General features: G+C 45.6%; 1 protein-coding gene across 2 annotated transcripts in view; it reads left to right on the top strand.

Annotated features, from left to right (window-relative positions):
• Window positions 1-1,092: 1,092 nt before the first annotated feature.
• EGFLAM (EGF like, fibronectin type III and laminin G domains) overlaps window positions 1,093-12,791 on the top strand; it is a 110,527-nt gene continuing 98,828 nt past the window's right edge. The window contains exons 1-2 of one of the 2 annotated variants that reach the window (XM_060280316.1): window positions 1,093-1,278; window positions 1,805-1,960. In XM_060280316.1, coding sequence (XP_060136299.1) covers window positions 1,849-1,960 — 112 coding nt within the window. In that variant the 5' untranslated portion in view covers window positions 1,093-1,278; window positions 1,805-1,848. The other variant, XM_035100773.2, reaches the window with a different exon arrangement.

Here is a 12,791-nt window from a genome sequence, read left to right as displayed (position 1 = left end):
AGGAAGTATTTTATATCAGGTCTTCTGCAGAGAAGGTGGAGGAGGGCAGTGGAAGCCAGAGTATGTTACGGATTGAGTGGCAGGTTCACAATTCTAATAATGCCCTTTGGGAAGTGATCTGAGCTTTTTCTGAAGGAGTGGCATTGCAGAGCTTCTTGGCAGAAAAAAAAAAGGTACCGGTAATTTCATTTCAAACAGTGACGGGCTGATACTTCCACAATTAGTAAGTGTCCCTTATTGTGTGGGGAAGTTTCTAAAGCGCAATCTGGCTCATTGTCCACAAGATTTAGAGTACAATCCTATTCATGTCTACTTACAAGTAGGTCCCACTGAGTTCAATTTCAATTTCCTATATAAATGGGTAATGGACTGCAACCTTAAAAGTGCTATAATTTCAGCACAATATTTTTCACTTAGGAAGTTTATTTTGTGTTGCCTGCAACATGAATACTTTATTTTTATTTTTTAAGGCTCGTTTCTGCTTTCTGTCCCAGGCTTGCAGTTATGCAGAAATAGTGCAAGAGAAACTAAAAAGCATGTTTTAAAATCATGTGTGATGTGGAAAATGACTATTTCCCCTAGGGGGTAGACTATTATGAAAGCCTCTCTGAGAAGTTTGGTTTGGCTCTGGGAGGCTGTGGTTTTAAAAAACTAGGCGCATAAATCCACTTCTGCCACTAGATTCCACATGCAGCCTTGGGCAAGTCTCATTACCTTTCCGAGTTGCAAGCTGGAAAGAAAGACTTGATTTCCTTTAAAAAATATTCTGAAGGTTAATGTCATTTGGTCCTAAAAATCTTTAGCCACCTTGGATTTCTTTATTTTCCCAAGTGGGGGATACATATTAAAATAAAAATAGTGAATTAAAATAACCCCATGGGTGTAGCCAAGTGGGGAGGCAGGGAGGGGCAGGTCCTCCCAATCAATAAAAACACGTAGCAAACAGATTCTGCCCCCTAACAAAAAGCCTGCCCCCCCAAAAGCCTGGCTACGCCCATGAATAACCCTTTGAAACTGGAACGTTTCAAATGAAGAGTAGGGAGGGCGCATTAATCTTGCAACTGTTCTATGAGGAAACTGACGAGCCGACTCCCCAGTAGGAGGAACAGAGAAGAAATCTAAGGGAACGTTTGAGGAGAGGCAGCGTGTTTTTGGAGAAGAGACCCTGCCACGGAAAAGTGAGGGGCTCGGGGAAAGAGCCGGGTGTGGTGGTGGAAGAGGCAGCCCACGGCTCTGGAGTCTGCTCTTACTTCGAGAGGGAACCGACTGTTTTGTGCGGTGAGCGTTTGGAAATGCGCGCTGCGCTGCGGCGCGCAGGGAGCCACGGATCATCTTCCGCAGGGGGGCGTCGCTGGATCGCTCCTCAGGGGGAGGTGGGCGTCTTGTTGGATCCATCCTCTCAGAGGCGATCCCGGGGGCGGAGTGGGGCGCAAGTGTGTGTGGAGAGGCAGTTAAGAGGCGCCTCATCCATTCGCTATAGTCGCTGTGCGCCCTCGCATTACTGGGGATTCTTCTAATCCCATCAAAAGGCAGGTCCCCGCCCTGTTGCGTGCGTAAAAACCGTGCTGTTTGCTCCGTGCCAGTCCCACTTAAACCGGTCTGGCTTTCACAGACGCCGGACTTGCGACTGGTCTTCCTCGGCCCCCGCTTCCAACCCAGCACAAAGCTCCTCCCCGATTACCATAATCTCTAGGATCTTTTGGAGCGCCGTTACCACGGATTCTGCAAAGCCAGCCCTTCAACGCGCTCTGCTCAACTTGCTCAAACTTTGCTTAAAATAATAATCATCCCCCCCACATCGCAGCCGGTGTGTTTTGTTGGAAACAGGCCAATCCGATTTGAGCCCAAATGGATTTACACTGCCGGTCTCGCTGCAGCTCCCGCCGCCTGCTTTGGGTCTTGCTGGCTTGTTGCATCGGACCCTTAACCGCAAACAGAAGAAACATTCCAAGGAGGCAAGGTAAGAAAGAAAGAAAGAGGGGCGCGCCAAACTCTCGCCGACTCCGGTGCCCTGTCTCGTTGCTGAGTCCCTGGGCATCTTTGGGGGAAGATCAAAAAAGTGCGAAGGAATCGCAGACACGCGCCCGCTTGCCCCCCCCCCCCCTACGTGGTGCACATAGGTGGGTGGACGGGGAAAAGTTAATAATAAAAACAAATAGAAATAAAGGGCTCCCCCCGCCCTCCCAAGTAACGCGCGCGCTCTTAAGAGACGCACTTAAGCTCATTCGATCCCGTATCCTCGCACACCTACTCGCCACCACCAGCTCCTGCTGCGTAAATCTCAGCGGTCTGGGGAAGCCACTGTTTTGGGTTTCGTTTTCATTTTAGCCCCTCGAAGAACGGCTGAGAGTTCAGACAGAGTCCATGTGATCTCAATTACAGTATTAGGCATTGGCGAAGGAGAGAGCAAAGGGTGGGGCGGGGGTTCCATGCCTTTAAAAGAACCATTATTTAATCCATATTGTCAAAACAGCTTCTCCATTTCCTGTTGGGAAAAGAACAATCGGACGAGTCATCTCTTTTCCCCCATCCACCCCACAAATTCCATCCCCCCCCCGGTTTATTACGCGTAAAACAAATGAAAAAGGACCCGAGGCAAATTGCAGGAAAGAACATCCATTTGTTTTAGGTCATCCCCCCCCAACAAAATTCCTGAGTTCATCAGCGACTCCCGGGGGAAGAGTATGTTTATGGTTTTAACTAAAATTCATTAAAAAGAAAAGACATTAGCAGATGTGTCTTATGGTATTAATGGTCTATGCGAACACTGGGAAAATATGCTGCTAGTTCAGAGTTTACATTAAGCTTTGAGACAGACAGACAGACGGACAAGTCAGGCTTACTCCAATGTGATGTTTTACTAGAAAGAAAAGTTGAAGGGATTTGTAATCTTCCTGTCCTCTGTCTCCCAATGGTGCTCCTTTGCCTTTAAAAAACAACAACAGCTGAGTATCTGTAAGGCAGAAATTCAACCAGATAAGTTTCTCCCCATCAACACCCCTCTTGTGGAAAAAGTTGAACCTGTTGAATTTCTGCCTGACATCAGTTGCTAAAGGAGCAGAAACCCCGCTCTGGTCTGGTCTGTTTTACTCCAGGTGATTTCTTTCTAGTTAGCAAGTTCTGCTTTAAAAGTACCTAAGTGGCCTTTTGTCAGTCAAAAGTTATTTGTCATTTTCTCCTTTAATTGGAAGCAAGAATGCTCTGGGTGTTAGAAGCGTGAGTCCCTTATTTCTTATGGCTTATTAATATTTTAGTGGTTCATGATACTCCATTTAAAAATTAACTTTTTCTCCTGCCCTCTCATTAAAGACAGGCTCATTATACCACTTGCTTTTCCTGTTACTTGCTTCCATGTTAAACGGAGTCTGTGTAACACAAGCTCTTGGGAGAGATGCCCCTTATTCTGTTTCATTCATTTCAAAAGTGATAGCTGATGTGAATGCATGCATGCCTAGTATTAGGTTCTCTGTCATCTTATTGTACAAAATGTCAGTGTGTTAATTGGATAGGGCTTCTGTACTCGTCTTCTGTACAATCAGTGTTTCCTTTTGCAGATAGCAATAGAAAGACTGGGCTGCATCAATAGGAGTATAGCATCTAGATCAGGCTTCCCCAAACTAAGGCCCGGGGGCCAGATGCGGCCCGCAAGGCTCTTTAATGTGGCCCCCGGCGATCCCCGCTGCCGCCACCCACTCTTAACGGCTGGCCACTTCTGGGTCGCTGGAGCGTCGGAAATAGCTTGACAGCCATCTGTCAGGAATGCTTTGATGGTGTTTCCTGCTTGGCAGGGGGTTGGACTGGATGGCCCTTGTGGTCTCTTCCAACTCTATGATTCTATGATTCTATGATTCTATGAGCTTGTGCGCATGGGTCGCTGGAGCATCGGAAATAGCTAGTGCGCATGCGCAATCATCACTTCCGGCGCGCTTCTGGGTCAGAGGAAACCCACGTGCATGTGCACAAGCTATTTCCGGTGTTCCAGTGACCCGGAAGTGTGCCAGAAATTGCGTGTGCGCACGTGTATGGGCGCACACTCCCATGCGCTCTGGCCCACAGCGCAATTGGCACTGGCAGCACTGGCCCTCAGTTTGGTAAGTTTGGGGACCCCTGATCTAGATCAAGGGAAGTAATAGTACCACTGTATTCTGCTCTGGTCAGACCTCACCTGGAGTACTGTGTCCAGTTCTGGGCACCACAGTTCAAGAAGGATACTGACAAGCTGGAACGTGTCCAGAAGAGGGCAACCAAAATGGTCAAAGGCCTGCAAACGATGCCTTATGGGGAACGGCTTAGGGAGCTGGGTATGTTTAGCCTGGAGAAGAGAAGGTTAAGGGGTGATATGATAGCCATGTTCAAATATATAAAAGGATGTCATATAGAGGAGGGAGAAAGGTTGTTTTCTGCTGCTCCAGAGAAGCGGACATGGAGCAATGGATTCAAACTACAAGAAAGAAGATTCCACCTAAACATTAGGAAGAACTTCCTGACAGTAAGAGCTGTTCAGCAGTGGAATTTGCTGCCAAGGAGTGTGGTGGAGTCTCCTTCTTTGGAGGTCTTTAAGCAGAGGCTTGACAGCCATATGTCAGGAATGCTTTGATGGTGTTTCCTGCTTGGCAGGGGGTTGGACTGGATGGCCCTTGTGGTCTCTTCCAACTCTATGATTCTATGATTAGGCAAATAGGAAATATCAACAGACATAGTAGGACTTCATAAATGTAGATGTTCCAAGTATCTTTGGAGTTATGCAAATGTTCTACATAGAGGTTTCAGGTTCAACCCCTGAAATCTGCAGGTAGGTCTAGGAACCCAGCATGGAGAACTACTGCCTGTCACTGAAAACCCTTTTCGGGGGACCTTTTGGACCTGGCAGACCAAACCACTGCCATGGCTCAACTTCGACAGGTGGGTGGGGCAACCTTCCTGCCAATCACCTGGTGCCATTCTTGTTCCGTCAGCTGGGTTTTCCCATCCACCTGTCTGTGTGACTTGTGCAATGCATCCCAAGTGCCCTATAGCCAGCTAGTTGCCAGGTGCTTGGGACAAGGGACTTTGCTAGCCCTAAGGAAGCCGTGAATATAGGGTCACGCACAACTAATCCAGCAGGGTTAACTGCCCAGCAGTTGATGGGTGCTGCTTTTTGCAGGGATGGGCTGTGCAGTCAAATTTCCCATGGCAAACTCAGTTGCTCAGCCTGTCAGATGTGATTTCGGATGTAGGGCAGATGGGCATGGTTTGGAGTAAACAGCTTTGTGGGCCAAATTGTGTAGTGGCAAATTTGGCCCATGGGCCAGATATTCCCCACCCTGGGTGTAGACCAGGCATCCCCAAACTGCGGCCCTCCAGATGTTTTGGCCTACAACTCCCATGATCCCTAGCTAACAGGAACAGTGGTCGGGGAAGATGGGAATTGTAGTCCAAAACATCTGGAGGGCCGAAGTTTGGTGGTGCCTTGTTGGCTAGCCAACCTAGTGCCTTCTAGATGTTGTTGGCCAACTCTCCCTTCATCCCTCACCATAGGCATGGGAGCTGTAGTTTTGTTGAACAACATCTGGAGCCTAGCTATATTGTGCTGGATGGACCAGTAGTCTGACTTAAACTATACCTGGGAAATGTTGAGCTCAGATGAGCTCACAAAGCAGTCTTGTGGATGGCACCAGTATATGCTTATTCTGAAGTGCAGTATTGTTGTTGCTTATTCAGACAGTACCTCCACTTTGGACTCAAATGTGGAGAATTAGGACATCTGTGCTTATAGACCTCCCCCTTGAGGGAGGACCCTAACCAGATCAGGGGCTCAATGCATTCGTGTTGGCATACAGATAGACACCCTTCTTACATGTGCAAAATGGATGGGGTGTTTATTTGGCCATTTAGGTACATAGTTGGGTACAAAGTTAAGCTGCATGACCTTCATGTATCCTTTAAACATCTGAGGGATCATCTGAAATCCCTTCATCATGGACAGGAATTCTACCACTTGTTCCATTGTTTACCTGTTCTTATATTTAAGAACTGTTTCCTGTTATGCAACTTAAAAGCATGCTATGTTGCAACTTGAGATTCACACATTCTTGCTTTTCCATCAGCTGCTTTCAGTAAATAGAATGCAACTTCCCCATTTTCTTTATGGAGACATTTTCAACATTTGAAAACTACTGTACTCGTTTGGATACTTGTAAGCAGCTGCGAAGGGAGGGGCACGTAATAACTTCTGCACATTTGTTAAGTGATTCAGTACCCCTCTTTCAAAAAAAATGGTGGTTGATTCCTGTTCATGGAGTTGGACTTATCGATGATCCTTGGGTCCCTTCCAGCACTACAGTTCTGTGATTCTCTGGAGCCAAACTCTTGTTTGGGGAGGGGGGGGTCATACTTAACCCAAGGATAGCTCAGTTGGCAGAGCATGAGGCTCCGGATCTCAGGGTCGTAAGTTCAAGCCCCATGCTGGGCAGAAGATTCCTGTGTTGCAGGCGGTTGGACTATACATAACCCTTGTGGTCCCTTTCAACACTACAATTCTATGATTCATTGGTAGAGCACATGTTTTGCATGCAGAAGGTCCTATGCTCAATCTTGAGTATCCCCTGTTAAAAGGATCAAGTAGCCAATGATGGGAAAGTCCTCTTCCTGAGACCTCAGAAGGCTGTTTAAGTAATGGTCTAACTCAGTACAGTGATACCTCCGGTTGCGCATGGGATCTGTTTCGGAGCTCTGGTCAGATCCCGAGGAATTTGCAACTGGAGGTGCCTGTTCTGCGCATGTGTGCTGTGCAGTAGTGCGCTTCTGTGCATGCGCGTAGAATGCTTCTGTGCATGTACGCGGGGCGAAACTTGGAAAAATACTTCCGGGTTTGCCGCGTGCATAACCTGAAGAATACGCAACCAGAGGTATGTGTATCCAGAGGTACCACTGTATAATGCTTTCCTTACTGTATGGGCTCACATTACAGCCTACGAGGCTTCTAGGCTTCTGCGTCCAGTCCAAACTTTACTATAATTTCTCTAGAGACCCATCAGTTAGTACATCCCATCATGCAGCTGCAATATTGGTATTATTGCTGGTGAAACGCCCACCAGATAACATAAGGAAAGTTTATGTTTTAAAGATGGAGAATGTCTCTTGAATAACAAGTAGACTTTGCTGTTTTTCCAAAACTGTGGCAATTAATAAGCCTACACACTCAACCCCTTCCCAGGGAATCAGTACTGTACTTATCTACCTTGATTGTTGCCCATTTCTGAAGGACTATGTTCTATCAACCCCAGAGTTGGTCACGACTGGACCTAATGGTCAGGGGTCCCTTTACCTTTTATGTTCTATCTTAGCCATTTGATTACAGGCCTGTTCAGCGGGGCAGTCATTTCCCCCCACTTTTTTTTTTTAAAGAGTGAACTGTTTTGGGTGTTAGACATGCAAATAGGTACAGTGGTTACCTTGGTTTACAAGGTCAGATCCCGAGGTTTACAACCATAATCCGTTCCGGAGGTCGGTTTGTAAACCAAAACAGGTTGCAACCCAAGACGCACTTTCACCAATGGGGCCTCCCAAAAAAATTGGTTCGTAATCTCCCCTCCCCAAAAGGGTTGTAATAAAAAAAAAAGTGTGGGACATGCACTTCCGGGTTTGATGTGTTTGTAATCCAAAACGTATGCAAACCAAGACATATGCAAACCAAGACACCACTGTAGTGAGAAGAGGACAAAGATTGGGATAGTGGCTGTTGATGCCCTGATGGCTGCCCTAAATCAGCTACATGCTGTGAATGTAATGCTTTTATGTGAAGTTCCTAAAAAGGGCATAGGGGTTTCAAATGACTCTCATGCGTTGGCAAATAGTTGAGCAGGGAGAGGATTCATGCCTGCTGGCCATGCTCCTGCTGGCTGCTTGTTTGACAGAAGTGTGGAGGCGCCAAATGCGCTTCTCCACCTGAGCAGAACCTTGGATCACTTAAGCCCTTTCCTGTTCTTACTGTTTCACAGCTGGTCTTCAGTAGCATGCTGGATTTGCAATCCATTTAGGAAGACTGAGGGGACCACTTGCATGGGCTTATTCAGAAGTGCTTAATTTCTTTTCTTTTTAAGTGCTTGGCTTGGAAGTCAGGTCATACCTCCTGGTCCCAGACGTGTGCAGTCTAGCAACAGCCACCTATTGGAATGGAAGAAAGTGTACATTTGTATATGCAGTGGCCCCTCGACTTGCAAATTTAATCTGTTCCGAACGGACCTTACGAAAAAATCGTAAGTCGAAGCCAATGGGGGGGGGAATCGTTAGTCAAAAAAATCCTATCTAAAAATTCGAAGTCGAAAAATCCTATCTAAACCGCATCCAAAATGGTGGATGGAACTCTCTTTGTAACTTGAAACATTCATACGTCGGGTCATTCGTAAGTCGAGGTACCACTGTACTCAGAAACATTTTATTTTGCCTTGTTGCTTCCCTCGAATAACGTCTTTTTGAACCCAAGTCCCACAGGACTGAGCTGTGTTGATCCCTGGCACAAATCAAGCCCTCCTTTTAAGCCTCAATTACTTGCACATAACACACACATAATCATATTGATCATTAGAGGCTCCAGACTGGATGACATGATGCGTACACTCTGGTTTTAAGTGGCCTGTGCTTTGGTGACTGCAGGATTGAACCCTCGAGCATCTGGGATGCTAAACAATGAGGATTTTCATGTCCATGTACAGCAGCTCCTTTAAAGCATAAAGATGGGGCTTTCATGGACGGGCAGTTTTTGTAAACTTCGTTGGGGCTCTTGAAAGAGACTCTTAAGGATACATAAAAGGCCTTCAGAATCTAATGCTACTTTTGATCTGTAGCAGAATCCCTACTGACGTCAGTGGGTCTTTTGCATAGGGATCAAGGGCACAGGGTTTGGTCCTTGATGTTGAAATAGAAGAGGGCCAGATTAAACTGATCTTTGCACTCTGAATGAATAGATCTGGAGGCAAAATGCATGCTCTGATAGAAATGCTCATTGCATTAGGTCACTGCCATAGTAGGGGGCCGACTGCACTGGGCACATCTTTGCAAGCTCAAGTTAAATGCATGAGAGCTGCATAAGAGCACGGTGGTTTAAAGAAATATATACATTAGTTAGTTAGGAAGTATAGGGAAGTTTTTAAAAAAATGTTTTATTGTGTTTTTATATATGTTGGAAGCCGCCCAGAGTGTCTGGGGCAACCACCCAGTCAGATGGGTTTTTGGGTTTTTTTTTACAAATAATAAAATGATGATGATGATGATGATGATGAACATTTAAAGCTTTGCTTCATGCAGGGATGTCACAGGCTCAGTACACACAAACTGTGACTTAGTGTGACTGCACCAGCTCTTATATGAAAGATTGAGGCTGCTTCACTCATCCAGTTCTTCTGCTGTGCCGCTGTGAGATAAGCCATGGCTTAGTAGTAGTAGCAGTAATAATAATAATAATAATTTATTATTTATACCCCGCCCATCTGGCTGGGTTTCCCCAGCCACTCTGGGCAGCTTCCAACAGAAAAATAAAATAATCGATTCAACATTAAAAGCCTCCCTAAACAGGGCTGCCTTCAGATCTCTTCTAAAAATCTGGTAGCTGTTTTTTCTCTTTGACATCTGATGGGAGGGCATTCCACAGGGCGGGCGCCACCACCGAGAAGGCCCTCTGCCTGGTTCCCTACAACTTGGCTTCTCGCAATGAGGGAACCGCCAGAAGGCCCTCGGCGCTGGACCTCAGTGTCCAGGCAGAACGATGGGGGTGGAGATGCTCCTTCAGGTATACTGGAGCAAGTCCATTTAGGGCTTTAAAGGTCAGCACCAACACTTTGAATTGTGCTCAGAAACGTACTGGGAGCCAATGTAGATCTTTCAAGACCGGTGTTATGTGGTCTCGGCGGCTGCTCCCAGTCACCAGTCTAGCTGCCGCATTCTGGATTAGTCAGCTTGTTGCCTGAACCCAGCCTCCTGTTTCCTCTAGATAGACCATGAATCCAGGTTTGGATGACATGCTAACCCAAACCATGCATTAGTTTATAGCAGCAGCAGGACTAGAAGGGGAGTAAAGTGGCTTCTACAGTGGTACCTCTACTTACGAATAACTCTACTTACGGATGGAGCTCCGTCCGCCATCTTGGATGCGGTTTAGATAGGATTTTTTCTACTTACGAATTTTTAGATAGGGTTGCTTCTACTTAGGATTTTTCTCTCCCAATGGGATTCGACTTACAAATTTTTCGACTTACGAATGTGCGTTCGGAACACATTAAATTTGTAAGTAGAGGTACCACTGTACCTCCATTTCCGGGAACCCACATACTCACATGTTCATGTTAACCCTTGAGTTTTTTCCCTTTATGCTTCCTTCCAGCTGAAGTTACATTTCATGCAGAGGGCTTTAGTCCACAAAAGGCAGTGCTGCAATAAATTGGTTTGTCTTTAAGGTGCTGCAAGATGATTATTTTTCTGTTATACCATCCCTCTGAAATTTAAAAATTATGGCATTCTGGTGTGCTGTTTGCTTGTGACTTCTGCTAGTTTCAAATCCTAGGCTCCGTGAAGTGAGCCAAAAGTTTTAATGGATCAGTCAGCATAATTAATTGGGTCATTCGTTAATTTGCAGGATAAAATATACCTTTCAGTCGGATTCTATTTGGAGATGCAGCTGTTGTGAAGGGATGCTGAGATAACCTATATTCATCTTCCTGAATCGACTGAAGGGATAAGAGTGGGCCATGTTCAAATCGACGATACTTTGAATTGAAAGATTATATCTTAATGTCTTTAGGATGATTTCCCACATAGAAAGCATTTTGTTTGGGATATTAAGAGAAACTTTGAGGATTTTTTTAAAAAAATAAAATACTTGACTTTCCTTGAAATAGTTTAATTTTTACTTGGAATAACTAAGTGGTTGATTGAAAAGAAGACAGTTAACCAGTCCATCATCAGTAGCTGTGATAGCATTGCAATGGGAAAGGAAAGGCTCACCTGTTGCATGAAAACAGCAATTTTTTAAAAATAGGCTGATGTAACCGAGTGATTATCTAGTTTATTGCTACACAAGAACTCTGCAGAAATCTCCTGCAATATAGTACTATCACACATTATGCTTTTATACATAAGTTTAAAACTTCAGTATGAAAAAGTGTGAATTAAACAAACACATATTTGCAAACAGGCGTATTAAACAGGATTTCTCGGCAGAGAGCCAGGATTGATGGCAGCTCACGGTTGATACACAGCCTTGTATTTTTCCTCTTAATCTTAAATGCACCAGAGGATTAGATCAAAACTTCCACTTCCACTTTTAAATAAGGCACAGTTCCTTGTGATGGGTGAACTCAGACAACTGTGTTTTGCTTAAATTATGTGTTAAGTTGTGGGTAAGCAGCAGATGACACAGCGATTCTCCAAAGCAGCTCTTTATCTGAGTCAGGTCAGGACAGAACTGAACTGAAGTGCTGAGCCAGCAAAACATTCAAAATTCCCTCCTAAAGTTCCCTCCTAAAACAACTGCCTCGGACCTGAGGGAAAACTATATACAGTGACTTCAGTACATAACATTATGAGTGCCCAAAAGCCAAGGGTTTAAGCCACAGCTTGATTATGGCCTGTTTTATTAACCATAGCATAAGCAAACCATAGCTCTCCAAGTTGTGAAACCACAGGGAACGATAGTTAGTTTAAAACCAGACGTGGATGCTTCCAGTGCTCTCGTTTGGTGTATCAAAGAGGTGAGGGAAGGAGGGTTTACTGTGGAAACCATGGAATCTCATAAACATCTAAACTGTGGCAACAGGTAAAATGGCCCTAAGTTAACATGAAATGCTGGTGCAAGGACTTAAGGCAGGCACCCTCCAGATGTTTTGGCCTACAACTCCCATGATCCCTAGCTAACAGGACCAGTGGTCAGGGATGATGGGGATTGTAGTCCAAAACATCTGGAGGGCCGAAGTCTGGGGATGCCTGACTTAAGGGCTCAATGGGACAAGGGTGCAGGGAAGTTTTATTGGTAAAGGTAAAAAGGTAAAGGACCCCTGGACGGTTAAGTCCAGTCAAAGGCAACTAAGGGGTTGTGGTGCTCATCTCGCTTTCAGACTGAGGGAGCCGGTGTTTGTCTGCAGACAGCTTTCCGGGTCATGTGGCCAGCATGACTAAACTGCTTTTGGCACGATGGAACACCGTGACGGAAACCAGAGCACATGCAAACACCGTTTACCTTCCCGCCACAGCGGTACCTATTTATCTACTTGCCCTGGCATGCTTTCGAACTGCTAGCTTGGCAGGAGCTGGGACAGAGCAACGGGAGCTCACCCCGTTGTGGGGATTCAAACTGCCGACCTTCTGATTGTCAAGCCCCAGAGGCTCAGTGGTTTAGACCACAGTGCCACCTACACCACAAGTTGTATTACCAGGCAAGGATCCATGCAAGGAGATTGGAGTTAGGGTGTTAATAATGTGTAGCAAAGAAACAGCAAACTCCTAATTGCTGGAGAGCAAAGTTGCTCCATTATGCATTGTCTGTGAGTTTCTCAAAGCACATAGTTGGTGATTACTGAATGCCCCAGAGGGGTCCTTGGTCTGATGTTGAAATGCATGGTTCTGAATTAGAGTTCTCTTCTTCAACCCAGCCACAATGCTTTGCAAATGTGTACACCTTTTTCAGAGGTCTCAGAATGGTATTAGCTCCACAATGACAGGTCCTTCTCAGTTGTTTTCCCAACAACCTCCTCTCCTCCCAACTGCCACACACCTTGCCCAATGTAAGGTTGGAATGAGCTGCTACTTATTCTTTTTTTTCT

The sequence above is a fragment of the Zootoca vivipara genome, chromosome 11, assembly GCF_963506605.1.
Source record: "Zootoca vivipara chromosome 11, rZooViv1.1, whole genome shotgun sequence".
Classification (NCBI taxonomy): Eukaryota; Metazoa; Chordata; class Lepidosauria; order Squamata; family Lacertidae; genus Zootoca; species Zootoca vivipara.
The sequence above is the reverse complement of the archived record's forward strand: the minus strand, read 5'-3'. Positions and strand labels throughout refer to the sequence as shown.